Raw genomic sequence first — 26,314 nt, 5'->3', positions numbered from 1 at the left:
CTTTCTGTAGCCAGCTAAGAGTCTTTCAATTCTTGTTTGGGGAATTTTCGCCCATTCTTCCTTGCAAAAGGCTTCTAATTCTGTGAGATTCTTGGGCATTCTTGCATGCACTGCTCTTTTGAGGTCTATCCACAGATTTTTGATGATGTTTAGGTCGGGGGACTGTGAGGGCCATGGCAAAACCTTCAGCTTGCGCCTCTTGAGGTAGTCCATTGTGGATTTTGAGGTGTGTTTAGGATCATTATCCTGTTGTAGAAGCCATCCTCTTTTCATCTTCAGCTTTTTTACAGATGGTGTGATGTTTGCTTCCAGAATTTGCTGGTATTTAATTGAATTCATTATTCCCTCTACCAGTGAAGTGTTCCCTGTGCTACTGGCTGCAACACAAGCCCAAAGCATGATCGATCCACCCCTATGCTTAACAGTTGGAGAGGTGTTCTTTTCATGAAGTTCTGCACGCTTTTTTCTCCAAACATACCTTTGCTCATTGCAACCAAAAAGTTCTATTTTAACTTCAACAGTCCACAGGACTTGTTTCCAAAATGCATCAGGCTTGTTTAGACATTCCTTTGCAAACTTCTGACGCTGAATTTTGTGGTGAGGACGCAGGAAAGGTTTCCTTTTGATGACTCTTCCATGGAGGTCATATTTGTGCAGGTGTCGCTGCACAATAGAACAATGCACCACCACTCCAATGTCTGCTAAATCTTCCTGAAGGTCTTTTGCAGTCAAACGGGGGTTTTGATTTGCCTTTTTAGCAATCCTACAAGCAGTTCTCTTGGAAAGTTTTCTTGGTCTTCCAGACCTGAACTTCACCTCCACCGTTCCTGTTAATGCCATTTCTTAATCACATTACGAACTGAGGAAACAGCTACCTGAAAACGCTTTGCTATCTTCTTATAGCCTTGTCCTGCTTTGTGGGCATCATTTATTTTAATTTTCAGAGTGCTAGGCAGCTGCTTAGAGGAGCCCATGGCTGCTGATTGTTGGGACAAGGTTTGAGGAGTCAGGGTATTTATAAAGCTTTGAAATTTGCATCACCTGGCCTTTCCTAACGATGTCTGTGAACAAGCCATAGCCCTAACAAGCTAATTAAGGTCGGAGACCTTGGTAAAAGTTAACTGAGAGCTCAAATCTCTTGGGGTGCCTAAACTTTTGCATGGTGCTCCTTTCCTTTTTTTCCACTCTAAAATTTTACAAAACAGGAATAATACACTAATCTTGCTTAAAATGTTGAAAAGAATGTTTAATCTTTAACTTTATGACTTTTGGAGATCAGTTCATCTTCTACTCACTTAACTATTCACAGTAACAGAAATTTTGACCAGGGTGCCCAAACTTTTGCATGCCACTGTACATACAGAGCTGCAAGTAAGTTCAAAGTATGCATGCCTTGAGATTCATCTTGCAGGCAGCCACAAAACAAACTTCATGAAAAACTCCACACCACAAAGACATCAAACATCCAGTGTAAGAAAAGAGAACAAATTGTGCAAACGATAAAAAAGTAAACAAATAATACACTGAACATGAACGGTAGAGTCCCTGAACATGAATTCACAGCCACGGAGCCTGTTCAATGCTGTAGCTGATCCAGGAACCCAATGGCTGCCAGCACCCCTCAACCACAGAGTCAGTTCTGAGCTGAAGTGAATGCCAATGGCTGCAGACTCAGTGCTGAGGTGAGTAATGTGTCACAGAGTGGTGAGCTGGACATCAGTTCATCCTTCACGTTTGGCCTCGATGCCTTAATCTTTTTAATTGGGCTAGGTGCTTAAACTGGCTAAATGTTGGTTTGCTTTTTGCTTTTGAGCCCACGCCCCACCGTGTTGATCCAGCCCGAAGTTTGAATTTGCCCCAGAGTCCGCTCCAGCAATGCCCGCTGTGGCCATACCTGCATTTTTGAGAGTCCAGTTTCGTACTGATGATTTGAAACACCAGGTTATACAAATGGTTCAAAGACACACCTCCCAAAGGGAAATTACAGGCTGTGGATTGCAGTGATGGTAATGGAGGAAAAGTATGTTTAGTAGAATTATTAGCAGTTTTGTTAACTATCTGCAAAATGTTGCTGTGACTAGCCAGCACCATCTTGGCTCGTTTATCAGCATTTTCACAGGGGGAATTAGGAATAGGCAATAAATGCTGGTATTGCCAGTGATGCTTCCTTTGGTACAACATTAAAACTGTGTTCATATATGAAGCTTCTCTCTCATATCTTCTTATGGCAGGGTAGGAGACCATTTGGCCTATACCTGCTCTCAGAGCACACACATTCCCCGTTTATCTTCTTGCAATCTAACCTCTCTCACGTTTGCAGATAGCATGTAATTAGGAGGTGTTATTGATAGTGAAGACTTGATTGGTTGTCTCTTGTATGCGATGATGACGGTTAGATTTGTGCAGTTCTGTTGAGTGTTGGTAGGTGGCTGATGAGTCCAACAAAGACGTCCGCAATAGGGACGTGAAAACTGCTGGATATGGAAATGGAGCCGCTATTATTGCTTTCCTTCTTTTTCCGGCAGTAATTCGTACTGCTTGGCGTCAGTCCACTGGGTTGTTGTGAGTGGTTCGAACCAAGGATCGGTCTTGTGCACTCCGCTCTAGCATTTTGAGGTGCCTTATATGTACAGTCCAGGTTTCGCAGCCATTCAGGAGACTGCTGAGGACAACAGCTTCGTACACCTTTAGTTTTGTGGACAGACAGATTTTGTGCTGGTTCAACACACACGATCACATTCGACCAAATCTCTGGCCGGCCTTGCAAATCCTGGCACTGATTTCTCCGTCTAGTGAGCCATCACTACAAATGACACCGCTGAGGTACTTAAATTCTTACATTGTTCTCAGTCTTGATCCCTCGATAGTGATAGAGGGGCTGGTAGCAGCTGGCCCAGGAGCAGGTTGAAATAGGACTTCGGCAAATTTGTTGACAATTAGCTGAAGGTCAGACTCACTGTTGTAGAGTCAGACCGTTGGCATGGAGGGCTTCTCGTTTAAGAGCAGACAGGAGATTTTGTGGACGTGAGAAGGACACCCACATGGTTTGTTGCCTCCCAGGTGTCAGGGTCTGGGATGTCTCTGACCAGGTGCATGACATCCTGGTACGAGAGGGAAAGCAACCAGAAGTCGTGATACATGTTGGCACCAACAACATAGGCAGGAAGAGGGATGAGGCCCTGAAGTGTGAGTTTCGGGAACTAGGCAGAAGGCTGAAGAACAGGACCTCAAGGGTGGCGTTCTCAGGATTGCTACCAGTGCTATGTGATAGTGATGGTAAGAATTGGAGGAGATGGCAATTGAATGCGTGGCTGAGGAGGTGGCGCAGGGGGCAGGGTTTCAGATTTTTGGATCATTGGGATCTCTTCTGGGAAAGATGGGACCTGTACAGATTGGATAGATTGCACCTGAACTCAAGGGGGAGCAATATCCTTGCAGGTAGGTTTGCTAGCATTGTTCGGGAGGGTTTAAACTAATTTGCAAGGGGGATGGGACTCGGAGTGATAGAGCAGTGGAAGAAGTGCATGGAGTAAAGCCAGATCTAACATATAGAGAGGCTTTGAGGAAAGAGAAGCAGAATAAAGAGTGTAAAGGTAGTAAGGTGGAAGGGCTAAAGTGCGTGTACTTCAATACAAGAAGCATCGGGATCTGAGAGCTTGGATACATACATGGAATTATGATGTAGTGGCCATTACAGAGACTTGGCTGGCACCAGGGCAGGAATGGTTTCTCAATATTCCTGGATTTTAGTGCTTTAAAAGGGATAGAGAGGGGGGAAAAGGGGAGGAGGGGTGGCATTATAGGTCAGGGATACTATTACAGCTACAGAAAGGGTGGGTAATGTAGCAGGATCCTCTTTTGAGTCAGTATGGGTGGAAGTTAGGAACAGGAAGGGAGCAGTCACTCTATTGGGAGTATTCTATAGGCCACCTGGTAGCAACAGAGATACCGAGGAGCAGATTGGGAGGCAGATTTTGGAAAGGTGCAAAAATAACAGGGTTGTTATCATGGGTGACTTTAACTTCCCTAATATTGATGGGCACCTGATTAGTTCCAACGGTTTAGACGGGGCAGAGTTTGTTAAGTGTGTCCAGGACGGATTCCTGTCACGGTTTGTTGACAGGCTGACTAGGGGGAATGCCATACTAGATCTAGTACTAGGCAATGAACCGGGTCAGGTCAGAGATCCCTCAGTGGGTGAGCATCTGGGGAACATTGACCACTACTCCTTGGCCTTTAGCATTATCATGGAATAGGATAGGACAGGAAAATTTTTAATTGGGGAAGGGCAAATTATGAGGCTATAAGGCTAGAAATTGCGAGTGTGAATTAGGATGATGTTTTTGCAGGGAAATGTACTATGAACATGCGGTCGATGTTTAGGAATCTCTTGCAGGGTGTTAGGGATAAATTTGTCCCAGTGAGGAAGATAAAGAATGGTAGGGTGAAGGAACCATGGGTGACAAGTGAGGTGGAAAATCTAGTCAGGTGGAAGAAGGCAGCATACATGAGGTTTAGGAAGCAAGGATCAGATGGGTCTATTGAGGAATATAGGGAAGCAAGAAAGGAGCTTAAGAAGGGGCTGAGGAGAGCAAGAAGGGGGCATGAGAAGGCCTTGGCGAGTAGGGAAAGGGGAAACCCCAAGGCATTCTTTAATTATGTGAAGAACAAAAGGATGACAGGAGTGAAGGTAGGACTGAGTAGAGATAAAGGTGGAAAGATGTGCCTGGAGGCTGTGGAAGTGAGCGAGGCCCTCAATGAATTCTTCTCTTCGGTATTCACCAATGAGAGGGAACTTGATGACGTTGAGGACAATATGAATGAGGTTGATGTTCTGGAGCATGTTGATATTAAGGGAGAGTAGGTGTTGGAGTTGTTAAAATACATTAGGACGGATAAGTCCCCAGGGCCTGACGGAATATTCCCCAGGCTGCTCCACGAGGTGAGCGGGATGAGATTGCTGAGCCTCTGGCTAGGATCTTATTGTCTTCATTGTCCACGGGAATGGTACCAGAGGATTGGAGGGAGGCGAATGTTGTCCCCTTGTTCAAAAAAGGTAGTAAGGATAGCCCGGGTAATTATAGACCAGTGAGCCTTACGACTGTGGTGGGAAAGCTGTTGGACAAGATTCTTAGTGACAGGATCAATGGGCATTTCGAGAATCATGGTCTGATCAGGGACCTTCAGCATGGCTTTGTGAAGGGCAGATCGTGTCTTAACAAGCCTGATAGAGTTCTTTGAGGGGGTGACCAGGCATATAGATGTGGGTAGTGCAGTGGATGTGATCTACATGGATTTTAATAAGGCATTTGACAAGGTTCCACATGGTAGGCTTATTCAGAAGGTCAGAAGGCATGGGATCCAGGGAAGTTTGGCCAGGTGGATTCAGAATTGGCTTGCCTGCAGAAAGCAAAGGGTCGTGGTGTAGGGAGTACATTTGGATTGGAGGGTTGTGACCAGTGGTGTCCCACAAAGATCTGTTCTGGGACCTCTACTTTTCGTGATTTTTATTAACGACCTGGATGTGGGGGCAGAAGGGTGGGTTGGCAAGTCTGCAAACGACACAAAGGTTGGTGGTGTTGTGGATAGTGTAGAGGATTGTCGAAGATTGCAAAGAGACATTGGTAAGGTGCAGAAGTGGGCTGAGAAGTGACAGATGGAGTTCAACCCGGAGAAGTGTGAGGTGGTACACTTTGGAAGGACAAACGCCAAGGCAGAGTACAAAGTAAATGGTAGGATACTTGGAAGTGTTTAGCACACACTTTCTTAGTATCTGCTTGCATGATGGACAGTGAATGAAAGAGGGCCTAACAGCATCCTGACACGTGCCACAACCAGCTGCTCCTCTGACAAGTAATTCGAGCAGCCCAGCAAAGCGGAATGTGCTCTCCATTAAAAGCAACACATATCCTACCTTGCTCATCAGTACCCCACTTTCCCAGAGCTCATTTTGGGTTCTACCAAACGGAATGGGGAAGAAGTTATTTTGTTAAGTTGATGATAGCTCGTGCGAAAGAAAGTGATTGTCACTGTTGGAGACAAATCATCTTAGTCACTGGACATCGTTGCAGGAATTGAGGGGTAATTTTTTCACACAGAGGGCGGTGAGTATATAAACGGGCTGCCAGAGTAATTGGTGGAGGCAGGTACAATAGTACCATTTAAGAAGCACTTGGATCGGTACATGGAGGTGCAAGTCTTGAAGAGATGAGGGTCGATCCTGGGATCTAACCATGTTAGTGCCATGATTGGCCTGACTGTGTCAATCAGTTATCTCCAGACTCGTGTACTATCCACCACCTCCAGGCTCAATTAATAGCCAACGAACCTATCAGTCTGCATGACATTGAGGTGTGGAAGGAAACTTATGCATTCACTGGGAGTCTCTACAAGGACAACACTTGAGGGCAGGATGAGGATCAAACCTGGGTCACTGGGACTGTGCAACAACAGTTCTCCCTCTGCACCACTGTGCTGCACCTGATGCAGTTTGTTGGAGAGAGAAAAACATGGGTGTATATTAAGCCTGGACATCCATTGCATCAGTCATTGGTTTTCAATGGTGAGGATAGTAGCATGCTATCTGAATTAAGGAAAGGGAGTGTGAATGGACAGGGGCAATGTCTCTTTAATCTAAATTGGGAAAAAAGTGTTGTATTTTCAGAGAGCCAAATTACATTGCAAAGCTGGCCAGTTATTTACAAGAGAACGATATAGACAAATGCATCAATAGTTATTTCTATTTATGTCCAAACTTTGACATACCAATTTTTTTCCAAGGTGCTTCAGAGGATTATTATCAAAAAGGTGACATGATACTATGTATGATTTCAGGGGAAGCTAATAAAAATATGTTAGAAGTTATGTCCTGAAAAAAAAATTGATCAAGGGGTTTTGGGAGAGAGTTCCAGAGGATAGGGCCCAGGTAGCTTAAGGAATGGAGTGACAATCCTCAAAATACCACAGCTGGGGAATACTGGATAGTGTTGACTATTATATTTGTGTCTGTGAGAGTTTACTGTAGACACATTAGTTGTGTTTTTTTGAACTTGGCTATAGGGCTGGAGCAGGTTATGTAGAGAGGGAAGTATGAAGTGGTGAATCCAAAACAGAAGATGCCAGAAGCATTCAGCAGACCTGGCAGTATCTGTGGAGAGAGAAACAGTTAACATTTAAGCCTTTGGATATCAGTCCTATAAGTTAACCACTGTGTTGCATTATCCTAATGAATTAAACCATCCGCATGAAAGTTACCACTGGTGCTCTGTATGACTGAGGTGTACGCCTGGCTCATTTTTTATGCATTTCACCAAAGACAGCGGCTATATTCCGTTAGGAATTTGAGGACATTTGGTATATCACCAAAGAGACTCTCAAATTTCTACAGATGTACCATGAGAACATTCTAACTGGCTGCATCACCGTCTGGTGGTGGTGGTGGTGGGGAGGGGCACGACGACTGGACAAGATCAACTTAAGCTGCAGAGACTTGTAATCTTAGTCAGCTCCATCATGGGCTCCAGCCTCCCTATTACCCAGGACGTTTTCAAGGAGAGATGCCTCAAAAAAGCGGCATGCAACATCACCCAGGACATGCCTTGTTCTCATTGCTACCTATCAGGGAGGAGGTATAGGAGCCTGAGGGCAGACCGTCAATGATCCTGGAATAGCTCCTTCCCCCCTGCCATCAGTTTTCTGAGTGGAGACTGAACCAATGAATGCTACCTCACTACTTCCTTTAAGTTTAAAATTTTGCACTAGTAGCTTAACTACTTAATATACATATACAATAGAAAAGTTTTTCTTCTCTATTATTATGTATTGCATTGTACTGCTGCCACAAAGACAACAAATTTCATGACATACGCCAGTGATATTAAACCTGATTTTGATTCTGAGTATTTCTGATTGTTCAGAGTGTTTCTATCTAACCTATTCCATTGTTATTGGAACATTTCCATCACTGGTGTCTGAGAAATTGAATTATTATACCAATATTTTCTTGGCTTGCCTTGATTAATATTAGCTCGTCCAAAGTTCTGCTGATTGTGTCTTATCCTGCTCATCCAGTAGCTCAGTACCCTACCAGAGAAAGCGTTTACAATTCTCATTAACAAGTGAAAAACAAAGGATTACATTGTTGGTACATTAATTAGGAATTGATTTAAACTCTGCAGATGCATTTGCTACAGCTAGCCAGTAATCAAGGGAGCTTGATAAATACAAGAAAAGCTGCTAGAAGGAATTAGCTCAGTGAGATTTTTTTTCTCACTGGAAGGCTCCTACTCTGCCATATGGCAAAAGCAAGACACGGGATGTGCCGGGAATATTTTTCTTCCTGGAGGGCTTCAGTGTGTTGCATGGAATGCTCAAACCCAAAGAGTGTGAATTTGGTCTTCTGCTGATTAGCATGTTGACCACAATAGAGGTTTACTGAGCTGAATGGTGTTAGGAAAGAGTATGTGCAAACGAAAATTGCCCGAAGTTTTGAGTACTGCAGCTATTGTGTTGTTTTGTAAGAAAGATTCTGAGCTGAAATAAAGATATTACACATACACAATTCAGCTGGAGCATCGTATGATATAGGAGCAGAATTTGGCCTTTTGGCCCATCGAGTCTGCTCCATCATTTCATTATGGCTGACCCATTTTCCCTCTCAGTCCCAATCTCCTGCCTTCTCCTCATATTGCTTCATGCACTAACCAATCAAGAATCTATCAACCTCTACCTTAAATATATATAAAGACTTGGCTTCCACAGCTGCCTGTGGCAAAGAGTTCCACAGATTGACCAGTCTCTGGGTAAAGAAATTTCTCCTCATTGCCGTTCTAAGAGGACACCCCTCTATTCTGAGGCTGTGTCTTCGGATCACAATAAGTAGGGAATCAAACAGAATATCTGCTATTAATAATATTGCTGTTTGTGGAGTTTCTGCATCACAAAAGTGACTGAAAAAGTGCTAAATTATTTTATTGAATGTAAGACACTTTGGAATTGAAATCATACATGTAAGTTCTTCATTTCTTTTTTTCTATTAGGCTGAGAGGATTAGCCAGTTTGTGGTAGAATCACTCTGAAGTATACAATCTTCTATGTCACATTTTGGCCTCCAGTCAGGTATAGCTGCTAGTCATGCATTGCACACAGGAGGCGAGTAATCGTTCGTTTCCTGGAAGAAATATGCTTCTCTGTATGAAGGTTTTTTCTTTAATCCTATATTTCCATTAAATTGTAGCAAACACAAACTACTGGTGTTCACACAATGTTTAATAGCTGTACATGACCTAGCAAATAAAAACACCGAGGGGATCCAAACAAATGCTCATGTAAATATAATCTGGTTAAATGATTATTAGTAAGCAGTCCCATCTGTACATCTGTCACATTTTATCAGTCAGGGTTTTATACCAAAACAAAGAGATGACTATATGAATCATTGTTAAAAAGGTTCATCCATTCAAGACAAAGGGAAATTTCAATCAGTATGCTCTATGCTTTTCGAAATGACCGATAGAGAGTTTAAAATAGTCCCTTGAGTAAGAGGCATTTGGCACAGGTCAAAATACCTTGGTTAGTAATGAAAGGACTCGTCTTGGTTCAGCACATACTAATGGGTGGAAGGGCCTGGTTCTGTACTGTAAAGTTAAAAATATGCTCTTTAAATACTATCATATTGCAATGATTTTCCACAGTTCAAATACATGCATAATAACTTTGTTTTTACCTTTGCTCCAGTACATTTCGCTAAATTTCAAAGAAAGAAGCACTGCAGTGCAGATTTGTGTAAACTCCATGCATTATTCAAGCACAATATTTAAAAGTTTTGACTCGTAGAGAAAAAAAATCACTTCTTCTCTAAGAAGAACACTCAAATTGCATTCCAGAAACCCAATTTGGGAGGCAGATTTTGGAAAGGTGCAAAAATAACAGGGTTGTTATCATGGGTGACTTCAACTTCCCTAATATTGATTGGCACCTGATTAGTTTCAAGGGTTTAGATGGGGCAGAATTTGTTAAGTGTGTCCAGGATGGACTCCTGTCACAGAATGTGGACAGGCCGACCAGGGGGAATGCCATACTAGATCTAGTACTAGGTAATGAACCGGGTCAGATCACAGATCTCTCAGTGGGTGAGCATCTGGGGGACAGTGACCACCGTTCCCTGGCCTTTAGCATTATCATGGAAAAGGATAGAATCGGAGAGGACAGGAAAATTTTTAATTCGGGAAGGGCAAATTATGAGGCTGTAAGGCTAGAACTTGCGGGTGTGAATTGGGATGGTGTTTTTGCAGGGAAATGTACTATGGACATGTGGTCGATGTTTAGAGATCTCTTGCAGGATGTAAGGGATAAATTTGTCCTGGTGAGGAAGATAAAGAATGGTAGGGTGAAGGAACCATGGGTGACAAGTGAGGTGGAAAATCTAGTCAGGTGGAAGAAGGCAGCATACATGAGGTTTAGGAAGCAAGGATCAGATGGGTCTATTGAGGAATGTAGGGAAGCAAGAAAGGAGCTTAAGAGGGGGCTGAGAAGAGCAAGAAGGGGCATGAGAAGGCCTTGGTGAGTAGAGTAAAGGAAAACTCCAAGGCATTCTTCAGTTATGTGAAGGAAAAAAGGATGACAAGAGTGAAGGTAGGACCGATTAGAGATAAAGGTGGAAAGATGTGCCTGGAGGCTGTGGAAGTGAGCGAGGTCCTCAATGAATACTTCTCTTCGGTATTCACCAATGAGAGGGAACTTGATGATGGTGAGGACAATATGAGTGAGGTTGATGTTCTGGAGCATGTTGATATTAAGGGAGAGGAGGTGTTGGAGTCGTTAAAATACATTAGGACAGATAAGTCCCCAGGGCATGACGGAATATTCCCCAGGCTGCTCCACGAGGTGAGAGAAGAGATTGCTGAGCCTCTGGCTAGGATCTTTATGTCCTCGTTGTCCACGGGAATGGTACTGGAGGATTGGAGGGAGGCGAATGTTGTTCCCTTGTTCAAAAAAGGTAGTAGGGGTAGTAGGGATAGTCCGGGTAATTATAGACCAGTGAGCCTTACATCTGTGGTGGGAAAGCTGTTGGAAAAGATTCTTAGAGATAAGATCTATAGGCATTTAGAGAATCATGGTCTGATCAGGGACAGTCAGCATGGCTTTGTGAAGGGCAGATCCTGTCTAACAAGCCTGATAGAGTTCTTTGAGGAGGTGACCAGGCATATAGATGAGGGTAGTGGAGTGGATATGATCTATATGGATTTTAGTAAGGCATTTGACAAGGTTCCACATGGTAGGCTTATTCAGAAAGTTAGAAGGCATGAGATCCAGGGAAGTTTGGCCAGGTGGATTCAGAATTGGCTTGCCTGCAGAAGGCAGAGGGTGGTGGTGGAGGGAGTACATTCAAATTGGAGGATTGTGACTAGTGGTTTCCCACAAGGATCTGTTCTGGGACCTCTACTTTTCGTGATTTTTATTAACGACCTGGATGTGGGGGTAGAAGGGTGGGTTGGCAAGTTTGCAGACGACACAAAGGTTGGTGGTGTTGTAGATAGTATAGAGGATTGTCAAAGATTGCAGAGAGATATTGATAGGATGCAGAAGTGGGCTGAGAAGTGGCAGATGGAGTTCAACCTGGAGAAGTGTGAGGTGGTACACTTTGGAAGGACGAACTCCAAGGCAGAGTACAAAATAAATGGCAGGATACTTGATAGTGTGGAGGAGCAGAGGGATCTCGGGGTACATGTCCACAAATCCCTGAAAATTGCCTCACAGGTGGATAGGGTAGTTAAGAAAGCTTATGGGGTGTTAGCTTTCATAAGTCGAGGGATAGAGTTTAAGAGTCGCGATGTAATGATGCAGCTCTATAAAACTCTGGTTAGGCCACACTTGGAGTACTGTGTCCAGTTCTGGTCACATCACTATAGGAAGGATGTGGAAGCATTGGAAAGGGTACAGAGGAGATTTACCAGGATGCTGCCTGGTTTAGAAAGTATGCGTTATGATCAGAAATTAAGGGAGCTAGGGCTTTACTCTTTGGAGAGAAGGAGAATGAGTGGAGACATGACAGAGGTATACAAGATAATAAGAGGAATAGATAGAGTGGATAGCCAGTGCCTCTTCCCCAGGGAACCACTGCTCAATACAAGAGGACATGGCTTTAAGGTAAGGGGTGGGAAGTTCAAGGGGAATATTAGAGGAAGGTTTTTCATTCAGAGAGTGGTTGGTGCGTGGAATGCACTGCCTGAGTCAGTGGTGGAGGCAGATACACTAGTTTAAGAGACTACTAGACAGGTATATGGAGGAATCTAAGGTGGGGGCTTATATGGGAGGCAGGGTTTGAGGGTCGGCACAACATTGTGGGCCGAAGGGTCTGTACTGTGCTGTAGTATTCTATGTTCTATGTTCAATTAGTAGCAACCATTGAGTTTATTATACGTAATGGTTTGGGTTGGCAGGATGCAATTTTATCATATAAACACTAATTTCAATTTCACTTCAAACACAACTTGCGGTGAGAAACTACTTCCAGTCTTGGTGAACAGAATTCATAATTAATCAATGATAAAATTAACACTTTTAAACAAAGCATATGGCTGAGGATGTTGTATCTGTACTTTAACATTTTGGTGTTTATGATAGTAATGCTGCTGCAAAATGAGCATAATGATTTAAGCCTATAGATTTATGCAAATTTGCTTTAATCTTCATGCAAAGCTTTAATTTTTTTTTACAAAATTGAAAACTTAAATTATTAAATATTTAGATGCCTAAACTAAACAGATTGATTTTAGCTGCAAAAATGATCAAAACATAAAACTTAAATTATGCTGAGCTGGAGATCATTTCTGGAAAATGATTTTTGTCATAGTTTTGTCAGTAGAATATACAAACGTATATGCTGCAAATCAGTCCAGATGGATTTTTAACACATTCACAAGATTTAGTTGTTTTTCTGGTTTAGTTTAGTTTTGTGCCAGCATTGGAGGAAGCAAATCTATTATATTTATGGTTTGGAGTGTGTAATTCTGTAACCAATAGGAACGTAGATAAAATGTGTCCATTTCCAATAAGCAATGAACTGTATTTTTATTGTGCCTCCTCAAATTTGGCAAGTCTCAAAGCATTCAACAGTGATATAATACTTTACTACAGGCAAACTTGGCTACCAGTTTATAGTTACTGATAAAACAGGAATAAGGCAGATAACTTTTTTTCAGTGATTTAGATTCAGGGATAAGTGCTGGTTTTGACATTGGGAAAACATACAGTTATCTTCTATTTCACAAGGCTTCGGTCACTGATGGTGTACCTGGCAGGGCACTGAAAACCTGTACTGACCAACTAGCGAGAGTGCTCAAGGACATCTTCAACCTGCTGATGTCAGAGGTTCCCACCTGCTTCAAAAGAGCATCAAATAGGTGCCCAGGAAGAGCAGGGTGATCTGCTTCAATGACTATGACCTGGTAGCACTCACATCTACTGTGATGAAGGTTCTGAGAGATTGATCATGATTAAAATCAACTCTTGCCTGAGCGAGGACCTGGACCCGCTGCAATATGTCTACCGCCACAACAAATCTACAGTGGACAGTCTCACTATTTCTCCAGGTAGCTTTGGAGCACCTGGACATAAGCAACATCTACAAAACAGCAGCTGTTTATTGATTCTACTCATCATTCAACACCATCTTACCTTCAGTATTTATCAACAAGCTTCAAAATCTGTGCCTCTGTACCTCTCTCCGCAACTGGATTCTTGGACTTCCTCATCAGGAGAAGATAATCGGTGAAGATTGGTAATAACATCACGTCACTGACAATCGTACCTCAGTGATGTGTGCTTAGCCCACAGCTCTACCGCCTCTACACTCACGACAGTGTGGCTAGGCACAGTTCAAATGTCATCATGTAAATTCAGCAGTGACACCGCTGTCATTGGCAGAATCTTGGATGGCAATGAGGAGGTGTACTGGAGCAAGAGAGATCACACAAAACGCTAGGAGAACTCAGCAGGTTAGGCAGTATCTTTAGAAAAGAGTAAATAGTTGAGGTTTCGAGAAGAGACCCTTCATTAGGACAGGGTCTCGGCCCAAAACATCAACTGTTTACTCTGTCCCATTGATGCTGCCTGACCTGCTGAGTTCCTCCAGCACTTTGTGTGTGTTGCTTTGGATTTTCAGCACCTGCAGATTGCAAGACAGATCAGTGGTTCAGGTGTTTGAATGGCATTTCAACTACAACCTTGCACTCAACATCAGCAAGACATTAAAGGAATTGATGATGGACTGCAGGAAGAGGAAGTCAGGAAAACATACACCAATCCTCACTGAGGGTTTAGCATTGGACAAGGTGTGCATTTTCAAGTTCCTGGGCACTAACATCTCAGAGAATCTATCCTGGGCCCACCATATTGATGCAATCATGAAGAAGGCATGCCTGTGGCTAAAATTCATTAGGAGTTTAAGGAGATTTGGTATGAATAACAACTTTCTACAGACGTACAGTGGAGAGCTTTCTGACTGTTTATAGCACTGTCTGGTTTGGAGGCTCCAATGGGTAAGATTGCAATAGGCGGCAGAGGTTGTAAACTCAGCCAGCTTCGTCATGGGCATAGGTATTCAAGGACATCTCAGATTTTGAGGATTTTGAGGAAATCTTTCTAAGATGGTGCCTCAAAACAGGGGCATCCCTCATTAAGGACACTCACAACCAGGACATGCCATCTTCTCATTACTGCCATCAGGGAGGAGGTATGGTAGCCCGAGCACTGACACTCCATGTTCTAGGAAGAGCTCCTTCCCCTCGGCCATCAAATTTCTGAACGGTCCATGAACAATATTCCTCTTTTGCACTATTTATTTGTTTAGTGCACGTTATACTAATTTTTTTTGACTTGCACTGTATTGTTGCCATAAAACAACAAATTTCTTTTTTTTTAAATTTTATTTTTATTTGGATAAGGAATTCACAAATATCATGTACTTTTTTCACACATATAACCTTTTCCATCTTTTTATATGTATAAAACTATAATTATTTATACATTCTTCAGTACACATTGAGATGATATAAAAGGACATTAGACACTTAAATAGATAATTATGTACAGTGGTAATTCTAATCTATTAGGCTAAGTAATGGTATTAGTTGTTAAGAAAAATAGTAATAATAGTTTCTACTGGTCCAAAATGTTGTATGTAAGCCTATGTAACAACCATTGTAGGTATTTATATCTTAATTTGTTCATGCTTGCTCCTGCCCCCAGACATAATTATCCAATCCCTATATACTTATTTACTTAATTTTATCATTTTTTATCCCTTTTCCAAATCTTTCCCTTTACTTGTGTTAATTCTCTATTTTCCAAAAGAAAACAAAAAAAAAGACATTTAGACTAGGGGTGCTTACGTTAGCAATATTACTGTGTTGATGAGAAGAGCAGTATAAATCATTAGGAGAGTCATCTAAAGTCTGCTCGCATTGGGGTTATATATTCAATCCATTTATTCCAGATTTGATAAAATTTTTCTTTTTGAATTCTCAGGGAGTAAGTCAACTTTTCCATTTTAAATATTTCCAAGATAATTTTGTGCCAATCTTCTAATGTAGGTGGTATTGGATTTAGCCACTTTCTAGTGATTGATTTCTTACTTGCCGCTAAGAGGGCCTGCAGCAACTTTATATCTTCCTTCTGTTCAAGAAACAATACATGCCCCAAATAGAGCGTCTCAAAGTTCAGAGGTATCTGGGACCTAAGTACCTTAACTAATGTTCTATGAATACCTTCCCAATATAGACTTAATTTAGGGCAATCCCAGAAAATATGAAAATGATTTGCCTCCTTGGAGCCGCACCTTCTCCAACATGTCATGTTTGTATCTTTATATTTTTCCTGATATGGGGTCTTGAAGTATCTTATAATGTTTTTCCAACAATGTTCTCTCCAAGTCAAAGAATTAGTCGAGGACCATTGAAAGCTGCAGATTTTCCCCCAAGCCTCCTCTGGAAGTACCAACCCCGCTTCTTTCTCCCACTTCTCTTTAATATACAGTGTGTTTACATTTTTAGCATGGGAGAGTGCATTATTTAATCGAGAAACTGATTTACTAGGTATTGAACTGCAAGCTGAATTCAGAATCTTGGAAAATTCTAATTCTACTGTTGATAGGTCTGTATATTTACAACTCTGGTTAACATAGTTTCGTACTTGAAGGTACCTAAAAAAAGTCATTGTGTTCTAGGCCATGTTTGTCCTGCAGGATTTGGAAACTTTGTAATACTCTTTTATCTATAAATGAGAGGTAGGTTGTAAGACCTTTCTTTATCCATAGCTCAAATCTTTTATCTCCTCTGTTGGGAAGGAATTCGGTATCATATGCACACCATCTGAAGAGTTTTAACATGTTATTAATTCCACATGAATTAACCACCTTCTGCCATACTTTTAATGTAAGATTTATCCAACTGTTTTTAAATTTTTCCAACTGGGCCATCAATCCTTTGTCAGCTATTGAGGCCTGTAGAAGAAAACTGTCAACTAATCCAAATTCTATTTCCTTCCATCTAGCCTTATATTCCCTATTACACCAATATAACAGAGGGGTTATCTGTGAGGCATAAAAATAATTTCTCAGGCAAGGAAGAACCATACCTCCTCCTTCCTTCCCTAACTGTAAGGTGTTATATCGAATTCTAGGTTTCTTTCCTTGCCAAATGAAGCGGGAAATCCATTTGTCCCATTCCCTGAATTGATTATCATCCACCTCCACCGGTAAAGTATGGAAAAGATACAATAACCGAGGAAGAATATTCATTTTTATAGTATTTATCCTTGAATTTAAACTTAAAAAGGGGATAAGATTCCATCTATGCATATCTGCTTTTATCTCTGAGATTAATGGAAAACAACAAATTTCATGGCATATGTTAGTGATAATAAATCTGATTCTGGTTCTCTTATTTCAATAATGTCATGACAACAGTGGGAGTTGGGCTTCAAAACAGAGACATTTTGCAATTGACTATTTCCTAAATGGAGAGAAATCTCAAAAGTCTGAAGTGTAAAACTAGTAGAGTGGATAGGGGAGAACCAGTGGATGTGGTATATTTGGATTTTCAAAAGGCTTTTGACAAGGTCCCACACAGGAGATTAGTGTGCAAACTTAAAGCACACGGTATTGGGAGTAAGGTATTGATGTGGATAGAGAATTGGTTAGCAGACAGGAAGCAAAGAGTGGGAATAAACGGGACCTTTTCAGAATGGCAGGCAGTGACTAGTGGGGTACCGCAAGGCTCAGTGCTGGGACCCCAGTTGTTTACAATATATATTAATGACTTGGATGAGGGAATTAAATGCAGCATCTCCAAGTTTGCGGATGACACGAAGCTGAGCGGCAGTGTTAGCTGTGAGGAGGATGCTAAGAGGATGCAGGGTGACTTGGATAGGTTGGGTGAGTGGGCAAATTCATGGCAGATGCAATTTAATGTGGATAAATGTGAAGTTATCCACTTTGGTGGCAAAAATAGGAAAACAGATTATTATCTGAATGGTGGCCGATTAGGAAAAGGGGAGGTGCAACGAGACCTGGGTGTCATTATACACCAGTCATTGAAAGTGGGCATGCAAGTACAGCAGGCGGTGAAAAAGGCGAATGGTATGCTGGCATTTATAGCGAGAGGATTCGAGTACAGGAGCAGGGAGGTACTACTGCAGTTGTACAAGGCCTTGTTGAGACCACACCTGGAGTATTGTGTGCAGTTTTGGTCCCCTAATCTGACGAAAGACATCCTTGCCATAGAGGGAGTACAAAGAAGGTTCACCAGATTGATTCCTGGGATGGCAGGACTTTCATATGAAGAAAGACTGGATGAACTAGGCTTGTACTCGTTGGAATTTAGAAGATTGAAGGGGGATCTGATTGAAACGTATAAAATCCTAAAGGGATTGGACAGGCTAGATGCAGGAAGATTGTTCCCAATGTTGGGGAAGTCCAGAACAAGGGGTCACGGTTTGAGGATAAAGGCGAAGCCTTTTAGGACTGAGATTAGGAAAAACTTCTTTACACAGAGAGTGGTGAATCTGTGGAATTCTCTGCCACAGGAAACAGTTGAGGCCAGTTCATTGGCTATATTTAAGAGGGAGTTAGATATGGCCCTTGTGGCTAGGGGGATCAGAGGGTATGGAGGGAAGACTGATGCAGGGTTCTGAGTTGGATGATCAGCCATGATCATAATAAATGGCGGTGCAGGCTCGAAGGGCCGAATGGCCTACTCCTGCACCTATTTTCTATGTTTCTATGTTTCTAAAAGGATTTGGGAGTCCTTGTGCAGAATTTCCTGAAGGTTAATTTGCAGGTTGAATTGGTGGTGAGGAAGGCAAATGCAATGTTAGTGGACTAGAATATAAAAGCAAGGATGTAATGTTGAGGCTTTTATAAGGCACTGGTAAAGCCTCACTTGGAGTATTGTAAGCAGTTTTGGGTCCCTTATCTTAGAAAGGATGTGCCGATATTGGAGAGGATTCAAAGGTGCTGAGAGGGAAATGGATCAGCCATGATGAAATGGTAGAGCAGACTCGATGTGCCAAATGGCCTAATTCTACATAAGACCATAAGATATGGGAGCAGAATTAGGCCATTTGGCCCATTGAGTCTGCTTCGCCATTTCATCATGGCTGATCCATTTTTCCTCTCTGCCTCAATCTCCTGCCTCCCCCTGTATCCCTTATGCTTTGACCAATCAAGAATCTATCAACCTCTGCTTTAAATATGCATAAAGACTTGGCCTCTACAGCTGTCTGTGGCAACAAATTCCCCAGATTCACCGCTTTCTGACTAAAGAAATTCCTCCATCTCTATTCTAAAAGGACGCCTCTCTATTCTGAAGCTGTGGCTTCTGGTGTTAGACTCTCCCACCACAGGAAACACCTTCTTCTATAAAGGCCTTTCACCATTTGATACATTTTACTAAGATCACCACTCATTCCTCTACATTACAGCGAAAACAGGCCCAGAGCCATCATACGCTGTTCATATGACAGGCCATTTAATTTTCATAAACCTCCTTTGAACCCTCTCCAGTTTCAGCACATCTTTTCTAAGATAAGGGGCCCAAAACTGCTCCCAATACACCAAGTAAGGCCTCACCAATGCTTTATAAAGTCTCAACATTGCATCCTTGCTTTTATATTCTAGTCCACAGGTATTTCTATTTTCTCTCCATTTAGAAAATAGTCAACCCTATCCTTTTTCCTACCGAAGTGCATGACCATACACTTCCCGACACTTCAATGATTCATGCTGTATACCAGCTGCCCGTTCTCCTAATCTGTCTAAAGTCCTTCTGTAGCCTTTCTACTTCCTTAAAACTACCTACCCCTCCACCTGTCTTCTTATCATCTGCAAACTTTGCAAACATGCCATCAATTCCATCATCCAAATCATTGACGTATAATGTAAGAAGAATTGGTTCCAACACAGACCCCTGTGGAACACCACTAGTCACTGGCAGCCAAACAGAAAAGGCTCCTGTTATTCCCACTCTTTGCCTCCTGCCAGTCAGCCACTGCTTTATCCATGCCAGAAATATCTTTTATGGTCTTATTGCCTATGACAATTGTACTGAAAACAGGAATGTAAGCAATGTAAAGCATGAATCATTGAAATACTCTTTACAAAATAAGCAGATGTTATCTGTGATGTGTGATCTGTAAAAAATACTCTTTTCAGAATTGGTACTTTTGAATTCACTTCAGCGTGACTAAGTAAATACACAATATAGAGCAGTTCCACCATTTTACTGTCCTCATTGAATTTACAACAATTATGACATAAATATTGATGTTAGAATGACAGCAAGATGATCCACATTTAAACTGACTGAAGAAAATGCTTTCAGTAATTCGCTGATCCTCCACAGAGTGCTTTATTTACCAGCCTTCTGCAGTTTAGTTCTTAGGATAGAATAACCCGACTAGAATTTCAGGTACTTGAACTTCTTGGAGGGGATAGTCTGATGAGGTGATAACTTAGGAATCAGGAAGAAGTGATAACTTTGCTGGGGTTACAGTATGGATCTCCCAATAGTTAGTAAGAATTAGAGGAATAGATATGTAAGTAAATCACAGAAAAGTATAATAGCAGTAAGTTAATGTCGAGAGGAATTTTAACTTTCCCAATATAGACTGGGATTGCTTTAATGTAAGAAACTTGGATGTCGAATTTGTTAAGTACAAGGGAGTTTTATGAGACAAAATATAGCGTCCTACTAGATTTAGTGCAATGTTCAGCCTTTTCTTAAGAACTGAAACTGAACAGCTGGTGGAAGTGGGGGAACACTACGGTGATAGTTTTAAGCTAGTTATGAAAAGGGGTAGGTTTAATCCTGAAGTCAAAGTCCTAAATTGTGTAAAGGTTGACTTCAATAGCTTAAGAGAGGGCCTGGTGAAAATTGACTGAGAGGAGATGTTTGTAAATAAAACAATATCTGATGTGGGAGACTTTTAAAAGAGAGAGTTTGTAGGAGTTTGGGGTCAGTATGTTCCAATAAGGATAAAAGGCAAAGATGTTATGATTACAGAACCTTTGATGACAAAAGATATTGAAGAAACAAAAAGGAAATTTAATACATGTATAGGCAACTGAATTGAATGAATCTCATAGAAGGTGTCGGAAAGAAATGAATTAGGAGGGCAAAAAGGGGCCATGAAATATCCTTGACAAGTAAGAATTAGAATTCCAGAACATTTCTGTAAATCCCAAACTGTCAGGCTGATCAACACCTCCACCCGTTAATCTACCCCATCACACCCCTAAACAGCACAACTTTGCCATGTCCTGTCAGAGTCACCTTTTATACTGTCACTTTATGTATATACAATACATAAGCTAACTTATGTATTTATGTATACTTATTGTGCTCTTTCTGCTTACGTGGCTTTTCTTATGCTCCTTCAGATCTGGAGTAACAATCATTTTGCTCTCCTTTACACTTGTATACTGAAGAATATCAATAAGCAGTCTTGAATCTTGAAATAGATCAGAAACAAAAAGGTAATCAAGGATAGAGCAGGTTCCCTTATGGACTAAAGGTATGGACTGAGAGCGCTAAGCGTAAAAGAGAGGGGGGCTTGCTGTTCTGGTTAACAACGGATGGTGCAATCCTGGTCATATTACGATCGAGGAACGTGGTTGTAGTCCAGATATTGAACTTTTTGCTGTTGGACTCCGGCCATATTCCACCAAAATACAACACTGGGTGTCATGGGAGGTTGTTCCTGCCTGTGGCCATCGAACTTTGCAGCTCCTCCCATGGAGGGTCAGACACCCTGAGTCAATAGGCTGGTCCTGGACTTATTTCCATTCGGCATAGTTTGCATATTGTTGTTTGATTGTTTGTGGTTTTTGTATTGCTATATTTATGCTCTATTCTTGGTTGGTGCAGCTGTAACGAAACCCAATTTCCCTCGGGATCAATAAAGTATATCTATCTATTTAGGTATGGAGATAGATGATGTGGGCGAGGTCCTACATGAATGGTTCTCATTTGTATTCACCAGGGATAATAACTTGGAAGATATTGAGCTCAGGGAGGGGTATGTCGATGACCTGGTGCATGTCACTATAATATGGAATAGGTGTTGGATATTATGGAATTCATAAAGATTGATAAATCTGTAGGAAAGATTGTATGTGTGTTTTTTTTCCCCCCTAGAGCAAAGGAAACTGAGGGATAATCTGAGAATGGTGTATAAAGAGGTGGGCCACTCCTAGTCTGGCCTCTACCCTTTGACCTGTTTGGCATGGGTGACCTTACAAGCCCCAACTCCATCCAACATAGCTCTCTGGGTCATGAGGTACACAAGGTTCCAAACCATGATAAGGTTGTAGGCTTCTTGAGGACACCTTTGTACAAAGGGTACCTCAATACCATGATAGGGGCTTATAAACAGAGGGCATAGGTTTAAGGTGATAAAAAGGATCATTGAACAGGATTTGAGGAAATTTTTTTTTTACAGAGATTGAATACATTTCTGAGACACTTAAGTAGGTAAATACAGAAGGTTACAGACAAATGGAATTAGAACAGATAGTCATAAAGGTTAGCATGGTAGGCAGAAGGGCCTGTTTCTGGATGAATCACCTCATCATATCACTTCACAACTACCTGGTTTATATATGAACCCAAGGACTCGCACAGCTACCTGGACTATATAAACCCACGGACTCTCACAGCTACTTGGATTATACCTCTTCCCACCCTGTTACTTGTAAAAATGCTATCCCTTCTCTCAATTTCTCCGTCTGCACTTCATCTGCTCTCAGGATGAGGCTTTTCATTTCAGAACGAAGGAGTTGTCCTCCTCCTTCAAAGAAAGGGGCTTCCCTTCCTCCACCATCAACGCTGCCCTCAACCACATTTCTTCCATTTCATACATGTGTGCTGTCACCCCATCCTCCCACCACCCTACCAGGGATAGGGTTCCTCTTGTCCTCACCTACCATCCCAGCAGCCTCCACGTCCAACGCATAATTCTCCACAACTTCTGCCATCTCCCATAGGATCCTGCCACCAAGCGCATCTTTCCCTCCTCCCCACTTTTGCTTTCTGCAGGGATCGCTCCCTACACGACTCCCTTATACATTTGTCCCTCCCCACTAATCTCCCTCCTTGCAAGCGGAACAAGTGCTACACCTGCCCCTACACCTCTTCCCTCACTACCATTCAGGGCCCCAAACAGACCTTCCACCTGTGAGTCTGTTGGGGTCATATATTGTGTCTGGTGCTCCCAGTGTGGCCGCCTGTATATCGGTGAGACCTGACATAGATTGGGAGACTGCTTTGCTGAGCACCTACGCTCTGTCCGCCAGAAGAAGTGGGATCTTCCAGTGGCCACCTATTTTAATTTCTCTTCCCATTTCCATTCCCATTGGGATATGTGTATCCATGTCCTCCTCTATTGTCGAGGCCTCACTCAGGTTGGAGGGACAACAACTTATATTCCGGCTGAGTAGCCTCCAAATTGATGGCATGGACTTCAATTTCTTGAACCTCTAGTAATGGCTACCCCCCTCCCTCACCATTCCCCATCCCCTTTTTCCTCCCTCACCTTATCTCTCTTTGCCTGCCCATTGTCTCCCTCTGGTGCACCTCCCTCCTTCTCTTTCTTCCATGGTGTTCTGTCCTCTCCTATTAGATTCCCCCTTCTCCAGCCCTATATCTCTTTCACCAATCAACATCCCAGCTCTTCACTTCACCATTCCCCCACCTGGTTTCACCTATCACCGTGTGTTTCTCCCTCTCCTTCTCCTTCTCCTCCCCCCCACCTTTTAACTCTACTCCTCATCTTTTGTTCTCCAGTCCTGCTGAAGGGTCTCGGCCCGAAACGTCATCTGTACTCTTTACCATCAATACTGCCTGGTCTGTCAAGTTCCTCCAGCATTTTCTGTGTGTTGCTTGGATTTCCAGCGTCTGCAAATTTTCTCTTATTCATTATAATCGATTAGCTTTCTGGGTGACAATATCTTTTCACTCTTTTCCAGCTACTCATTCAATCAGACTGATTACTGAAATAATCTCACTAAATAATATCTATCTCAAATTATTTTTATTGTTCTTTTTTTTGTACAGATGTCCCTGATGGGACACAAACAGCAGATGATAAAAGGAAGAGGCCAAAGGTAAAAAAGAGGAAGAAAAATAAATCGGCTGAAGAGAAAGAAGTCAACAGTCTTCTGGCTGAACTCCCATTTCCAAATGCAGAGATACGGGAAGAATATGGTTGTAAGTTTTGAGCTTAGTATTTATCTGTATTCTGCATTGAAGGGACACATTAGGGTAGACAGTTGAACTCAGTTGCTTGCATAATATGGTGGATACTCTACATTTGAAATTCAGTGCATCAATGTCTGTCTATATTTTCACAAATAGGTGGATACTCTACGTTTAAAATTCAGTGCATCAATGCACTTCTCACAAAATCCCCGCCTTTGTCTGTCTATATTTTCACAAATAGCTTGGAGAAAAATTATAGTTTTTCAGCAACAGTATGTCATTTATGTCTTTTTTATGTGTTATTAATTTATAATTGGTTGCTTTGAGGCAAACACGCAAGTTGATCTGAATTTGCATTAAGTAGGACATATGGCTGGAGCACATATCATTCAGCTTCTTCCTCATGTTTGTAGAGCTGCCTCTAAAATGCATTTATGCATTCTTGAAGAAATTGATGTGCATAGACATGAAATATTATTTAGAAGTCATTATCTAATCCAAAATGAGGTTACATATATTAAAAAAAACAGATAGAAGTTCTGGAAATAGACTTTAAGTACATCATCAATTAAAGTAAATTCTTACGCATTCAGTACTTTGGATCTGATCTCATTACTGCATGCCGCTCCAGTTAATTAGTTACACAAATGCTTGTTTTATATTCCAGAGCTGCTTCAAGTAATTGCACATTAAGCCAGCCTTTGAAGCTTCCATTATTCTGAATCTGGACCTTTTCCATTTGGGGTGGATTCAGCTCACTGGTGAGCAATGTGCCAAAATTAATTTGTACATATGTGATTGTTCAGAGTCACATGCACAACCTATGATTTCTAGTTGTGGACATTTTGACTGCAGAAGAAATCTAGACTGGCCACAGAAATAAAACTTCATTAATCCGTCTCTGGAAGCTCCATCCAATAATTGTAATGAAGGAATGGAATCCTTTTGTTTTGTACAGATCTCTACTGAATATGTTGCTTTTTGTTAGTGGAAGATCATGAATAGCGTTAAACAAATGCAAGTTATATTTTTATTAGCCCAGAGGACAGATAGCATAGAGGTGTAGCATTTAGTTCTAGGGTCTCAAGTTCAATCCTAACTTCAGGTGCAGTCAAAGTGGATTTTGCACATTATCCCTTTCAATGTGTTCATTCCTACTGACTGCTCTGGTTTTCTCCCACATTCCGAAACCAATTAATTGACCATCATAAATTGTCCCTTAGTGACAACTGCAAAATAATCAAAAGGGAGGAGGGGGTCGATGAGTGGGGAATAAAATGTAGGGCTGTAGAGAAATAAGAGGAGAATAATTGTGACTTATGGGATTGCTCACTTGGAAGGATTAACCTCAAGCTTTTGTAAATTATGCGATCTTAGACAAGTAAACAAGCACTCTGAATCACTTATGCCATTGTTTACACTAACTTCTAGTCATATTTTGTCAATGTGCTGAATAAAATGGGATAGAATGCAAATGTGAATCAAACTCTCAGGCGGAATTCTTCAATTACTTCTTTCACTTTTAGTCACATTAATCTGTTTTGGTACTGTTAGCTGAGTGAGGAATGTTGGTTTGGAAAACAGGAGTGTTGCTCTACTTATCAACGTTCATGTCAACCTGTGGGAAACTAATGTCTGTTTTGAAAAAATAGATTTGCTAATAATACCCATTTAGTTCTCTAGTGTTCAAAACATGTTCCTCTGTTGACATACAAGGTGTGTATACTCTCAGTGGACACTTTATTAGGTACACCTATTAATCTGTTCTTTCATGCATATATCTTATCAGCTAATCACATGGCAGCAGCTCAATGCATAAGAGCATGCAGACATGGTCAAGAGATTCAGTTTTATTATGACCAAACTTAAGAAGGCAGGAAAAATGTGGTTTACAGTTGCAAGAAAAAGTTTGTGAACCCTTTGCAATTATCTGATTTTCTGCATTTATTACTCATAAGATGTGACCCGCTACCACAGCCACGTCTCCTTCCTGGGAACGTGTCTCCACCGCCATCTGTTACCGCAGAGATTCCTGCTCCGGTTCCAGGCCTCCCAGTTCAGGCCCAGCGAGGATCCCAGGTACCTCCGCTTCATTGACCGCTGCTCCTGCCAGATTCTCCGCACCACGCTCGCTGCCATGCGGAGATACCTACGGGCCCTGTCTCTCTCTCTGCCACCACTCTGGGCCATGCTCTCCACCGTCTGCCATGGACCTCTCCTACACTTCATTCTCCGCCAGATTCACGCCTCCAACTGCCGTTTCTTCTCCTTCCTCGCGTCCAAGAAGAACCACAAACTCGCCCACCTGGAACCCATGACGGCGACCGGCTCCAGCCCGGACCCCGAACCCCTCGGACCTCGACTTCTCAGGCCTTCGGCAGGCTGAAGACCCATCCGCCTCTGACTCTGACCCCGACTGGAACCACCGCCTCCCGGGCATGGGCAGCAGCCCCCGGCGGGCCATGGACTCACTCGCCTCCGACTCCGACCTCAGTTCTGGGGCCCTGCAGGCTACAGGCTCCGCCACCCCCAGCTCTGGATCCAGCTCGGACTGAGGT

General features: G+C 42.2%; 1 protein-coding gene across 1 annotated transcript in view; it reads left to right on the top strand.

Annotated features, from left to right (window-relative positions):
- Positions 1 to 26,314, top strand: part of LOC140211156 (uncharacterized) — a 193,435-nt gene that overhangs the window by 5,630 nt on the left and 161,491 nt on the right. Inside the window, exon 2 of the mRNA XM_072280681.1 lies at positions 23,613 to 23,765. Within this exon, the coding sequence (XP_072136782.1) occupies positions 23,613 to 23,765 (153 nt within the window). The remainder of the gene's footprint in view (positions 1 to 23,612; positions 23,766 to 26,314) is intronic.

This window comes from Mobula birostris, chromosome 2 (genome assembly GCF_030028105.1).
Source record: "Mobula birostris isolate sMobBir1 chromosome 2, sMobBir1.hap1, whole genome shotgun sequence".
In the NCBI taxonomy this organism is placed as follows: Eukaryota; Metazoa; Chordata; class Chondrichthyes; order Myliobatiformes; family Myliobatidae; genus Mobula; species Mobula birostris.
Note: the sequence above shows the minus strand (reverse complement) of the source record. Positions and strands in the feature narration are given on the sequence as shown.